We start from the raw sequence: 13,351 nt of genomic DNA, 5'->3' as shown, positions 1-13,351 counted from the left end.
GCACTTTTTCGAAAGATCCTGTAAACCGGAGGTTTCGATTTCAAAACAGCGCTATTACGTGATTATGCAAATGAAGCACGGGATATTTAAATCCTGGCTTCATTTGCACTTTCGAAGTGCTTCATTTACAGCCTCTGCTGACAGAGGGATGCAGTCTAGATATAACCCAAAGGCTCACACACCTGAAATTTATTGGAACTTTGCCACTGATGTCAATAAACTCAGAATAAGGTCATTACCTTACATAATACCTGCAATTCATTTCACATTCATGCCTGTTTTGTTGATTGCGACTAAAAACCTTGATTCTCAGACATCTGAGCTGGTTTTAAACTGGTGACCAAGTACTGAATCCAATTATGAATCCTTTTTGTCATCTAGTCCTGCGGCCTCTACAGACACCTTGCTGCAGCCCGGGGTGAAACTAATATAAGTTTATTACGGGTACTGTTATGTCGCACTCTCCTGGGGGGCTCAGGGCAGAGGGATGGCAGGGTGTGATACATTTCTTACAGGTATTGTTGTAAGTGTTGGGCTGAAGAAGGGCCAGGTAGGGGTGGGATGTGTGAGGATCATAGCAGAAGTCAGGGCAGAAGCTTGGGTGTGAGAAGAAGCTCAGGGTAGGGGGCTGCAGGATTCAGGGCTGGGGACTTTGGGGGGTGTAGGAGTCATGGTTAGGGCATATGAGGGGTTCAGGGCAAGAAGGTATGAGGGGGGGCTCAGGGTAGAGTATTGGATTGTGGGAAGTTTTTACTTTTTGTTTTCAAACAAGTCGAGGCTGGGAGTGTGGAGGGCTCAGGGCAGGGGGCTGGATGTGTGTAAGGGTGAGTGTGGGAGGGTGGAATGCAAGGACAACATTTTCTGAAGGAGAAGAGGCTGCAGCTTCACATAAAGGGTTCCTGTTGCTTTTTCCTCTTCCTGCGACTAGGGAGGAAGAGAAAGTGCAGAGCTTGCTGCATTCCTCCTCTGCCCCTCCCCTGGGTAGTCTGGAGCAAGTGGAAGGCAGAGTACTCGGAGCTTCATTCTTAGTCACAGCAAGCAGGAAAAGCAACAAGGACCTGGTATGTATGGCTGTAGTATCATCATCCCCCGAAATAGTAGCAGCGGTGTGGGGAAGCACCCCCAGCCAGCCCCTCTAACCTGCCTCGCTATCTGCTCCTGAGCACAGCATCCTGCAGGAAGCCAGAAACCAAGCTGGGATGGGATGAGTGCTCCAGGCAGCCGTCTTGTTCCCGGACGGTGGCACCGAGGCACGCTGGCTTAATTTCACCTCTACTACAGCTTCATGGTGTGTATACACAGCAAAGTTATTTCCAAAATTATTGACTTATTCTGAAATAACTATGCGAGCATCTACACAGCAATTCTGTTATTCTGAAATAATTTTGAAATAACGGACAGCTTATTCTGACGTCTGTAAACCTCATTCTATGAAGAATAACATCTATTCGGAAACAGCTATTTCAAAATAAGGTGTGTGTAGATGCTCCACTTCTGCTATTTTTAAATAGCCCCTCACCAGGGCCATTCTAAGTTATTCCTCCTGGGCCTCTAAATCAAGATAGCACGTCTACATTAGGGAAGCCTGCCTCGGACTAATTTTGAGTCTTCTCTGCAGTGTAAACATGCTATTCGAAATAAGCTATTTTGGAATAGCTATTCCAGAATAGCTTATTCCGAAATAACTGTGCAGTGTAGATGTAGCCTCAGAAACCTGCACAAAGTCATTCAATTGTTTTCTCAAGTCAACCCACTTTTCAGCGCATAAAAATAATGAATTTAAAGACTGAAATGGGCAAAATGTGTGTGGGGGGGGGCTTTTTCAGAACATCCCTTCTTCCTCGTAAAACGAGGTTTACAGGGATGCTGAAAAAATGCATCAGCTCTTCCAAAAAAAATTTCAGAAAAGCAGACACGTTCCTTGGATGTGGCACGGTTTTTCAAAAAACTCGGCAATCTAGACATACCCTTAGAGTCACACACTGGGATTGAAACCCACTTTTTTTTGGTACTAACTACTTTTCTGTGAACACTAAAGAAGGCAATCCTGTGGGCAGGGGAGTTAATTCTTCATAACTAGCCCCAATAGTCAAAACAGAGGATTACTCTAATATCAGTTTTCCACAATTTTGCATGTCATCAACGTGAAGTGAAAATGACATGAAATTAATCAGAATATAATATGTAATAATTATTTTGAAACCTTATGGAACATGGAGATTCATATCAAAATATCAAAGTTGCAAAATCAATTACGTTCTCTTTACCTTAGGTCAAGATCTCGTTATCTAGGGGAGGTTTTGTAAAGACTTCAGGAGAAAAATTAAATTGTACATTTTAGAGTCTTAGAATATATGCTCAAGGAACCATAATCCAAGTCCCATGTGTATAATTTTAATAACCTGAATAATCCCACTGAATTCAACTTTTAACTAATGCTTATAGAAGGTTACATACATGCTCAGATGCTTTCATGCTCAGATGCTTTCCTAGATTTGGACCAATTTGATTCACATTAGCAGTTTACACTGGAATATTTCAAAGGAAATTTAACTCCCTTAAAATGTCTTTGGAAATCACAGCCTTAAAATCCAACTCTGAATGTTTCAGTTATGATAAAGAATAGACATATGAAGAATCTAGAGCGAAGCATGACTGTTTGTTACTGTTCTGCCTTTGGCCAATTTTTATCCAGCTTTTATTTAATTTCACAAGAATGAAGGGTGGAAGGCTCTTTCTGCTGCAGAGGTGTCAACCATAATTGAAGTCTTTTTTCTCACCCAGGTGCAAGGTCTACTTTTCACTCCTGTCCCCACAAGTCCAAACCAGGGCACAAGAACCAAGGCGATGGATATGTGTCAATGATATCATCCATGAAACCGCCATTAACGTGCATTTTCAACTCTCTCATCCTAACCTTGGCAGGATCATCCTCCAGGATTCATTCTGTAACTTACATCTTTACAATGCAGGACCACTTAGTTCAGTACATTTAAAAAAAAATAGCAACACTTTGCTTGACTTCTTTCTTAAAAGCTAAACTGAATATTTTAATAAAACCTGGGAGACTTCCCTAATAGGTTCAATTTTGCTCTAAAATCCTTGACTATTAATTTAACTGTAACCATGAGGATGTGAAGCAGACAGTATTGCCTAGCAATCTGGAATGCATTCAGCTTTTAAACATAATTTAATTTATTTGTGTCACTGCATATTTTTCTATACAAAAGAGTGAGAGAATTATCAAGGTTGAAGCTATTTATTCTGCCTTCAAATTCTTCACAAATGCTAAATAAAAACAAAGGTGAATTACTAAACAAAAAATTTGATTGCTATTTCAAAACTTGCCAATTTGAAATAAGCAAACATTACTAAGAACTATACCAAAAATGCAGTTTCATATAAAGTTTGAATCTTAAGCCTAATTACTACAATGTTAGCATTCGACTGAATGGATACATTTCTATTTAAATCAATGTCAACATTTCCATTATTTTCTGTAGATGCAGGTCTGGGCCCTTCATCCCATGAAAGTAGATATCCCAGGTATTTTTCAAACAAGATGTTTACATTATTTGGTGGTAACTGCTGTGGGTCATGTTAGTGACCTTCTGCTTCACTCCTGCATTAATTACCGCTTTTTAACAGCACTTCTACCTTTGGGGCCCAATCTTGCCACCCACAATTCAGCTTGATTGGAACACATACTTTTGACTTCAGTTGGACTGCTCACTTGAATAAGAGCAGCATACGTCCATATATTCAAAATAGCATCTTGAAGATGTCCTCTTTCATGTGATTATCATCAAAATTAGCATGAACCAATTTAATCACCTTAAATGTGTGCCCACAGCCCACTCTATAAAGTCTTTCTTATCAGATAAAACTATTGCATCTCTGTTGTTTCTAACCCAAGGTTTTTTCTGATACTTTTGCAACAACAATTGAGGTATTTTCTTCTTTTCATGGAGGTTCACATCCAAAAAAAAAAAAAAAAAGCTAGTACAGTACAAGGTATTTGTAGGCCAGATATACCACCCAGTGTTCTTCAGCACAGCATATGACTCTCTAGCCTGCACCTTTAGCATTTAGAAGGTTTGGAAAACAAACAAGTATGTGTGTCTATTTACACAAGATATTACATGATCAGTTCCATTTCACACAAGTGCTGCAGAAGCCAGTTTGGAGCGCACAAAAAACTGCATGTGTGTGTATAATTGGCTGCTGTATGTATCTTAGAAATAGACTGTGAGTATATAGTCTGTATTATTTGTGCCCAAAGCTGTCATATGTGAATGGTTTATGCAGTACCTTCCTTCCCTCATTCCTACTTGCTAAAGGAGAAGGAAAAGCTGTTGCTACTGCTAAATATCCTTCCCAGCCAGTTCAGCTGCTACCTTGACCCATCCCCCATTTACTCCCTGACTCCCCAGATTCTTGCCTATTAAACCACCCACCTCAAGAGCAACAGATCAGCATCTGACAGTGACAAAAGGCAGCATCAACTGAGCCTTGCTGCACAAACTAAGAGCTTAAATCGTTTCCTGCTCATCACTCTGTTCCTTCCCCTCTGGTTGGATAAAGTGTTGGGTGGGTGGTTGAGGGGGAAAATGAAGTGTTGTCTAGGTTAAAAAGGCTAAAAGCTGGAGGGACAGGTGTCCTCCTCAGCATTCCTCCCTTCATAGTTATATTATGCTAATTTTAATAAGTATCATTTCTGAGTCTATATAGTTTTCATTCTTACCTGAAATCCATGCAGTTCTGGATTGCTCCTAATTCTTCAAACTAATGTACCCTAACAGTTACAAATACCTTCGAGAAATGAGAAATTGAAAATTGACATATAGGCTATGGGCTCTCAAGCTTTTTCATGGCACAGACCACATTTTAATACAGAGGGTATATCTTAGGGGCTTTCTCTTTCCATTTCATATTGGGAGGGACCACTTCTCATCCTAGGCACACTCTCCTCTAACCATTCACACACCAATGGCATCTACCACGGGGAGAGTTTGAGAGGGTCCTATTACAAAAGTTTGGTCAAGGTAGTAATGCTAGGCAGCTGCAAAATAAAAACGAAGAAGAAGAGCCAATAAGTGGGTCTGGCCCACGAAAGCTCATCATCTAATAAACCATCTTGTTAGTCTTTAAAGTGCTACATTGTCCTGCATTTTGCTTCAGCCAGTATTATGTGACTAGGCATCAGTGCTTCACAGGCCACCACCAAGTGAGCTTGCAAACCATCGGCGCGGTACCCATACCACGACGGAGAAAAGGAGCAATAAAAAGCTGCATCTTCCCTGCAGTTTCCTCCAGCTCCACCTTCATATAGCGATGATCCCTGGCCAGGGTCTCGTTACGAACTGGGCAAACAGATGCCTAGCTGGGGGAAAGGGGAAGTGGCTGCAGCGGGATACTTGCTGTGCTCCACACGAGCGAGGCAGCCTCTGCGGGCACCAGCCTTTCCAAGGAGGGACATGCACTTGAGAAGAGAACGCTCCCTTGTGCCCCTAAGCGCCCTACCCCAAGGAGCCCACGCGTGTCCCGGAGGCTGGGGCGCCCTACCTTGATAATGCTGCTCCTGCGGGGGGTCGCCTTGGCAGCTTCCAAGAGACTGGCTTCGGGGTCCGCTGCTGCCCCGGCCGCGGTCCCCAGGCTGCCGGGAAAGCGCTCGGCGGCTCCTGCCATAGCCAGTCCGCTCCTGCGCTCCAGCCTCCTGCCCGGAGCCACCGCAGGGATTTCCAAGGTGACGGGCTCTGGCCCCATCTCCGCTTCCTCCTCGCCCTTGCGAGGAGCCTCGGGAAGGGCGCGCCCCGCCGGCGGCGGCTCCTTGCTGCCCGCGCGTCCTGCCATCGCCCTCCCGACGCGGCGCGGCTCCTGCGCTCGCTGCACCGGCACCAGGGTGGGGAGCGCGGCGCGCTCGCTACTGCGCGGCGGCGGCAACTTTCTCCGGAGGAGTCATTGTCAGCCCGGCGGAGCAGCCGCCGCCGCACGGGGCGAGCCGCCTTGCAGCAGGAGGGGGCTTCCCAGCGGCAGGGAGAGGCCGGGCGTGCGCCCCTCGGGGCAGGCAGAGAGCCAGGGGCGCGGGCCGGGCAGGAGCAGAGGGCTCGGAGCAAGCGAGCGAGAGGAAGCGCCTCTGTTCTGCTCTCTTGTGGGAGAGCCGGGCTTGTTTTGACAGGCCGGCCTGACAGACAGGGAGCCGGCCCACTTAGCGCCGGAGCAGCTTTTCCGAGGGGGCTGGGGGCGCCCAATAGTAAAGGCAGGGGGTGTGGCCACGGGGCTGGCTAGGATGTGGGCTCGGGGGGGGAGTCGAACGGGACGGGCCCATCGATTATCCCTTCCCACCCGCCCCGCGGGAAGTTTTCACGGGTGACCAGGGACGGGGCAAGGTGCGACTGAAGCAGGGGAGGAAGAAGAGGGCGAGTGGGCTCTGCACCCCAGAAGCCCACTGAGCGCAGCCTTGCTTTTAAGGATAGAAATGTAGCCGTGCTAGGCTGGGGGAGCTGAAGCAAAACGCAGGACAATGTCTTTAAAGGGCTACGTTGTCCTGCATTTTGCTTCACCCCAAGCACCCGAGGGAAGTTTTGGAGTGTAGCTACGTCAAATGAAAGAGGAAAGAGAAGAGAGAGGGGATCAGTTCGTGCCCCTGCGAACCGTATAAGCACATCCTTTCTGGCAACGCGGCACTTAACTTGTATTAGAATCGGCCTTCAACGTGTAAATGGTTAAATATATAACTTCTGCTTCTGGGATGCTTTGAAATGTGGCCATGGGAAGCTGAAGATATGCTGCTATGGGAAAATGCAAAGAAACAGGAGACATGAGAAAAGGTTCCAAGCATGCAGCTAGCAATCTCAGCACCGCGCACATCCAGATGAGTTTGTGGGGGGTGTTCTGTTCACTGGGGAGGGGGAGGATCAGGGTAGGTGAAAGGTAGGAAACAAACAGGGAGGCAGTTCATTACTTTAAAACTATCACAAACTGAGTACGAAAAAGGATGCAGATACTACTGGACCGACTTTCCCCCAGGCTAATGTGGTACCCCGCTGTCAGGTTGAAGACTGAAAGGGGAGGTCTGAGTCAATTGTGTTTCCCCCTGCCACTGTAAACAATCGCAAATAGCAGTTCTCCTTTGTACGAGGCAAAGGAAGGGGGATGCTCATACTCTTTCGTGATATTGATGTGCATGTCCCTGTTTTCAAACAATTCACCTGGATCACAGATCGAGGCAATAATGCACATGGTGCAATTCAATCCATGCTGCCCAAGTCATTCATAAGAATCACAGAGGGGTTGCACAGAGTGGGCTCCTGGTGCCAATCTAATTCATTTATGCGACTAGTGCTTTGAGTCCAAACCAAGCCAGTGAGAGTTTTTTCACCTTACACTCGGTGGAAGAACTTAAACAAATAGTCCTGCAGCACTTTAGAGACCAACAAAACCATGTAGCTGGAATCATGAGCTTTCCTGGGCACAACCCACTTCTCCAGATGAAGTGGAAGAAATTACTGTGGGAGCCTCGGTCTCTGCCTTGTCCTTCTAGGCTACATTTGAAACTAATCAAGTGCAGCTGCCTTTCCTGGTCTGTCCTGATAAGAGATCATAGCCGGGCACGGGGGCATTTATGACCTAGGTGAAGGAGAGTAGCCGTCCTGCTTTGGTCCAGCCAGTTAGAAAAGGAGCTGCACAGCTGTGATGTGTTTCAGCAACAACCGCTCCCTCTAGCGGCCCATGGGCAAGACATTCTGGCAGTGGACAGATTCTTGCATTAAACTAGCCAACTTAGCCTGGTCTATACAAGGGAGTTATTTCAAAATAACCCACACTCTCCTTATTTCAACAAAGTAAGTGGAGCATCCACACTACCAAGCCTGTTTATTTCAAAATAATGGGCTCCTTACTTTGTAATCGGTAATCCTGCTTTCCTCAGGGAATAACACTTATTTCAAAATTGGTTTTTTTTAAATAGCATGTGGTACTGCTAATTTGAAATTATTGACCTCCACGTCTCTCTAAGATGCACCTGTGGCTGCTCTGGCCACACCTGCTACTTCTCCCCATTTGCCACAGAGCTTAAAACTCCAGGCTGCAGGAGACCAATTCAGCAATCCCTGTACCACACAGCAGCATTGGAGGGAACCATGGGAGACCCCAATAGCCCCTCAGAGCCTCCCACAGCTGTCACCACTCCTGTACCACCCTTGGCTACCACTGGCCAGAGATACAGTATTGCTTGGGCCTAGACTGGTGTGGAGATCCTGGACCTCATTGAGATCTGGGGAGAGGAGACCAACCTTCAGGATCTCCTCACCAGAAAGCAGATTGTCTATGGCTGGATGGCTGTCAGTCTGGCTGACAAAAGCCACACCCAGACCTTTGATCAGGTCCAGATGAAAGTTAAAGAGCTCCAGCAGGCCTCCAATGAGGCCAGGGAGCTGAGTGGATGCTTTAGGCACCTGTGCCTCTACTACCAAGAACAGCAGGATGCCATCCTGGAAGGGGAGCCAATTATCTTCCCCTTCCCATCATCACTGAGTCCAACCAAGACATGCCAGGCATCAGCCTCCAGGAGGGTAGACTTGTGGACAAGGAGCAGAAGGAGAAGGAGGAGACCAGTGAGGTGACCATGCCCACCATCTAGGATCTGTTCCTCAGCCTGGAGCCAGTCCCCTTCTCCCAGGCTGTGTCCCAGGCCTCGGATGATACCAGGGAAGGCATTTTAGTTGAGTTCTAAAACTTTCCCTATACACACATGGGGGCAGGTGGCGGGCAGCGAGGGGCTTCATGCTCCTTGCTTGGCCTATGTAGCTTGGGGGTTGCACAACAGCCTGTGCTTAGGGGGGCCCATGAAGTGTCAGTCCAGAGCACTCAGCTCCATGACACTCACACAGTAACCCATTGGTTCTTCTTACAAGGTTTCTGGAGAGGCCTGCCTTACTCTGGCCTCTGTGGTGGAACACCTTCCCCTGACAAGCCACCATTAAAGAGTGTCTGGGATCATGGAAGCGCACAGCAGGGCCACACATGGCACAGGGTCGTGCCCACACTCAGGTAACATATGCTCCTGGACAAGCACAGACTGATCCTGTGCATGGGAACCTGCCAGAGGGAAGAAAAGGAGGGGAACCCAGTAGCACTCTCTCCAGTAAGTGGCATCTGCCGCTCACACATGCCTCTCACCACATACACACCCCTTCCAGTGGGCAGAGATAGAAGTTCTCTCTCTATGGAACACTGCCACTGCTGGACCTGATGTGTGTAGGATACAGAAGGAAGGTGAGCCGCCCATCTCCTGCCCCTCCCTGCCCCTTGTCCCACAGGTTCCTGGCCTGGCCTTCACCTTCCTGTGCCTACTTGTCATCCCCAGGCTAGGGGTGTAGCGATGCTCTTCTGGGACATCTGTGCCTCTGCAGGAAATTGCACACTGTCTAGGCAACATATGGCCTTGATCAAAGCGCATCACCATCATCCGAATGACATCTTTGGTGTGGGCTCAGAGAGTAGGGCTAAGCTTCGTACACTGTGTCTCCTGAGACGACTGCCCTTTTAATTTTTCTTCACAGCTGGGATAACTGTGACCTTGCTGCGTCCACCACCTCCTACGCCATCTACCCTACTCCATGGGATCCAGAGGAGGAAGAGAACCTGGCAGGACTTAATGAGGGAGCAGATGGCCTGCATGCATCAAAGAGGAGTGCCAGGAACAGTCTGCTGACCAGGAGCAGTGGAAGGTCACCTGGGACCAGCTGGTATACCTGCATGAGGCCATGTGCTCCTCCCTCACCTCGGTAATGGAGGATATGGCCTCATGAATGGAGTGAGCCACCAGCCACCTCCTCACCCACCCTCTTGGCTTCCCCTCTTAGCCCCCCTAGTGGCCACCAGGGCCCCAGAATATGTAGCAGTGGGGCCTCTCTGGCAGCTGAAGCCTCCCAAGTAACCCGAGGCAGACACCAGTCCCAGCTCCGTCCCTGAGTCCTCCTCCCCCATTCCAGGTTCTTTCGCTAGTCCCTCCCCTATTGTGTCTCTCCCCCCCCCCCCCCCATAAGCAGTCTTGGTGTGTTTTTTTCCAACAAAGAAGGCTTCTTTATTTGCTCTTCTGGGGAGGAAGAAAGGGAAAGCAAGAGAAGGGTGGAGTAGGGTTGAAAAGGCTCTGTGTGCAGGGGCCCCTCGTGGAGAGGCACGGGGGAGAGTCTCACAGGTGACCTTGTATGAAACTCTCCCTCAAGGCCTTTTTGATAAGCACAGCCCCTTTATGTGCTCTCTGAATGGCACTGGTGTCTGGCTGCTCAAATGCCCTGGCCAGCCATTCAGCCTCTGACCCCCAACCTGGCAGGAAAGTCAGGCTTGTTATTTTGGGCCTTGTTTTGATTTTAGTTATTTCAAAGTTTCCTAGTGTAGACATGCCTTTATTTATCCCAAGTACAAGCCAATCATGGCAGTCATACTCACTGTAGGGTCAAGCTGAGTAATGGGGGAAGGAGTTGATCCAGGTTCAGCCTATGAACTATAATAAAGAAAAATACAGGGAATAATCCAGAGCAGAAGTTTGATTACCTCTGGTTTATTTCAGCTGTTGACAGAAAGGGCAGAACTTGAAGCCTATCTCTATTCAGCCCAAGGTCCTGTGTAGTTCAAGAACAGCCCTGGGAACTACCAGGTGTGGACTACAGACTGATATGTTGTGAAAACATGGTATGTTGGGAGAACAATCTGGTTCCAGCTAGGATGTACCCTCTGTCCCTGAGCAGAGTCTCAGCACTGACTGAACTGGGAACACTTACTCTGCAAACAGGCTCACCGCAAACAGATTGCTCCATGGGATGTGGATCAGCCTCTCTCCTCCAGGAGCTCAGACCCACTGTGACAAAGGCTGCCCAGTGTACATGGCCCAAATTTTGGAAAAGCCTCTTCCGAAAAACAATCAGAAAAAGGTATGCAAATTGCATACCTTTTTTCTGATAAAACCCTGTAGTGCAGACATAGCCTAAGGGGGAATATGATAGAGGTCTATAAAACCATGATTGGTGTGGAGAAGGTGAATAAGGAAAAGTTATTTGCTTATTCCCACAATATAAGAACTAGGGGTCACCAAATAAAATAAGCAGCTGGTTTAAAACAAAAGGAAGTTTTTCTTCACTCAGAGCACAGTCAACCTGTGGAACTCCTTGCCAGATGATGTTGTGAAGACTAGGACTTTAACAGGGTTTGAAAAAGAGCTAGATAGATTCATGGAGGTTAGCTCCATCAATGGTTATTAACCAGGATGGGTAGGAATGATGTCCCTACCTCTGTTTGTCTGGAAATGGATGACAGGAGAGGGATCATGTGATGATTAACTGTTGTGTTCCCTTCCTTTGGGGGATCTGGTATTGGCCACTGTTGGCAGACAGGATACTGGGCTAGATAGACCTTTGGTCTGACCCAGTATAGCCGTTCTTATTTTTTTTTAATGTGTTTGAGCTGTTTAAAGTGTGGCACTATCCTGTAGACCTCACTAGGGAGGTTAGTGTGTAATTGAACAGTCATGTAATCACATGGAATTTTAGCAGTTACATGACTATTTGACAGTCCCCAGAGACAGGTATGGAATCCAGTGTGCTCCAATCCCAGTCCCATGGAGCCTCCTGCCTCTGAGGCACAACAGCGCAGGGTGGCAGACGAGAGCCACGGCAGCAGTCCCTGTCCATTGGGAGCTCGGATTCTCCACAGGCAGGGGGTGTTGCCACAGAGCAGCCTCTGTGTATTTCATGGGATACCAGAACAGCCTCTGTCTGCTGGGAGCTCAGAAACCCTCCCTCCCTGTGGATGGGGTTGCTGCTGTGGAACAGCCTCTATCCATGGTGAGCCTGGGCCCACCATGGTCAGGCTGCTCTGTGGGATTCCAGAGCAGCATCTGTCCACAGGGAGCTTGGACATACACACACTGCTCTGTTGACAGGGGCTGCTGCCATGGAGCAGCCTCCCACTGACCCTTTTAGAAGCAGCAACACAGGGTGGGAAGGCGACAGCAGCTTCATGGAGCTGGTGCAGGGGGAACTGGCTTTTAAGCCAGCTCTCCCCAGCACTGGTTCCTGCCTGCCACCTCCCACTGCCTCTGTAGGAGGCAGCAAGGAGAGGCAGAGGTGCACAGAGATGGCACACGTGGGGAGCCTGCTTGAAAGCCGGCTCTCCGCGCACATCAGTTCCCACCTGACCCTCTCACCTGCCGTGCTGCTGCCTCTCTAGCAGGAGCAGTGGGAGGCAGATCTGGTGTTCATGGGGAGCCAGCTTTTAAGCCAGCTCTTCATGGGCACCAGCTCCTGCCCTCCCCCCCTCTCCCCCGGACCTTGCTGCCTCTGATATGGAGGAAGTACATGTAGTCAACAAGATTATCTGATAAGCCCAGGTTTATCGGTTAATTGTGGAGTTGTCAACATGTTGACCTCTCTAGTTACTCAAGCCCAACCCTTTGTCTAGCCCAGGGAAGAATGCCATCAAGCACCTTCTTCAAAGTAAAAGGAGTAAAAGCTCTCCTCCAAGAGGAAAGTTACTGGTTAAAGTCTCAGTCTCCTTAAACCAGCAATCCCCAGATCTTCTGAAGACTCCATAGCAGAGTAGACTGTATCCAGGAATACAGCTGACATCAGAGGGAGTTCTGTGGATGTGTTAAGGGCATAGAATTTGTCTATTAACTGAGAGCCATGGCATCTCAGCTGTATCTAGACTGTAAACACTGTCATCTCATGGATGTTTTGGTAATGCCCACAGATTTAGACAGACATTCACCACAAGCCACATGCTGCCCTAAGCACTGACAAGTACATTAGAGCATATGTACAAGAGACATTGTTTCCCCAGGAAAGATTTTTGCCCAGCCAGAATTCCTTCTGGGAGTTCAGACAGTGCATACCAGTTTCCCCATAGAACATCTTGAAAAAGAGCATAGCGTACTTCCCTCTCCTTGCCCCGTATAGTTACATTACACAGTGGTGTGGGGGTGGAGTTATCCTACCCCTTTTCAGGCACTCAGCATCCCAACAGGCACAAGAAAGGGTCAGGACTATTCATTCCATAAGGATTCTGGAGAGCTCCTGCACAGGAGTACAAACAGAAGGGAACTCCATGTCACCTGGCTTTGGGAGCCAATACTAAGGCAAGCCAGACTCTGGCCAGGTCTTCTAAAACAGTGTAGCTTTGTCTACACTGGTGCGATCTTGCGCCAGAAATATGCAAATGAAGCTAAGCATGGAATATTGCCGTGCCTCCTTTGCATATCTAATGAGCCACCATTTTAGTGGAAGAGGCTCTTGCACCAGAAGGAGTATCTACACTGCTCCTTCTTGCGCAAGAAAAACCCTCTTGTGCAATG

At 48.0% G+C, this 13,351-nt stretch overlaps 1 protein-coding gene across 7 annotated transcripts in view; it reads right to left on the bottom strand.

The window, feature by feature from the left end:
• The window catches only part of PLCL1 (phospholipase C like 1 (inactive)), a 322,644-nt gene that overhangs the window by 295,251 nt on the left and 14,042 nt on the right, over positions 1-13,351 (bottom strand). For 2 of the 7 annotated variants that reach the window (XR_331663.4, XM_075934258.1), the window contains exon 1: positions 5,566-6,179. The exons of 1 other annotated variant lie outside the window; for it this stretch is intronic. Coding sequence is in view for 2 of the 6 variants with exons in the window: in XM_075934258.1 (XP_075790373.1) it covers positions 5,566-5,853 (288 nt within the window). In the remaining 4 variants the exon portion in view is untranslated. Of the gene's footprint in view, positions 1-5,565; positions 6,181-13,351 lie in introns of those variants that run through there. 4 more of the 7 variants (XR_012905400.1, XM_006117924.4, XM_075934260.1 and 1 more) reach the window with 4 other exon arrangements.

Source organism: Pelodiscus sinensis, chromosome 7 (genome assembly GCF_049634645.1).
Source record: "Pelodiscus sinensis isolate JC-2024 chromosome 7, ASM4963464v1, whole genome shotgun sequence".
In the NCBI taxonomy this organism is placed as follows: Eukaryota; Metazoa; Chordata; order Testudines; family Trionychidae; genus Pelodiscus; species Pelodiscus sinensis.
Note: the sequence above shows the minus strand (reverse complement) of the source record. Positions and strands in the feature narration are given on the sequence as shown.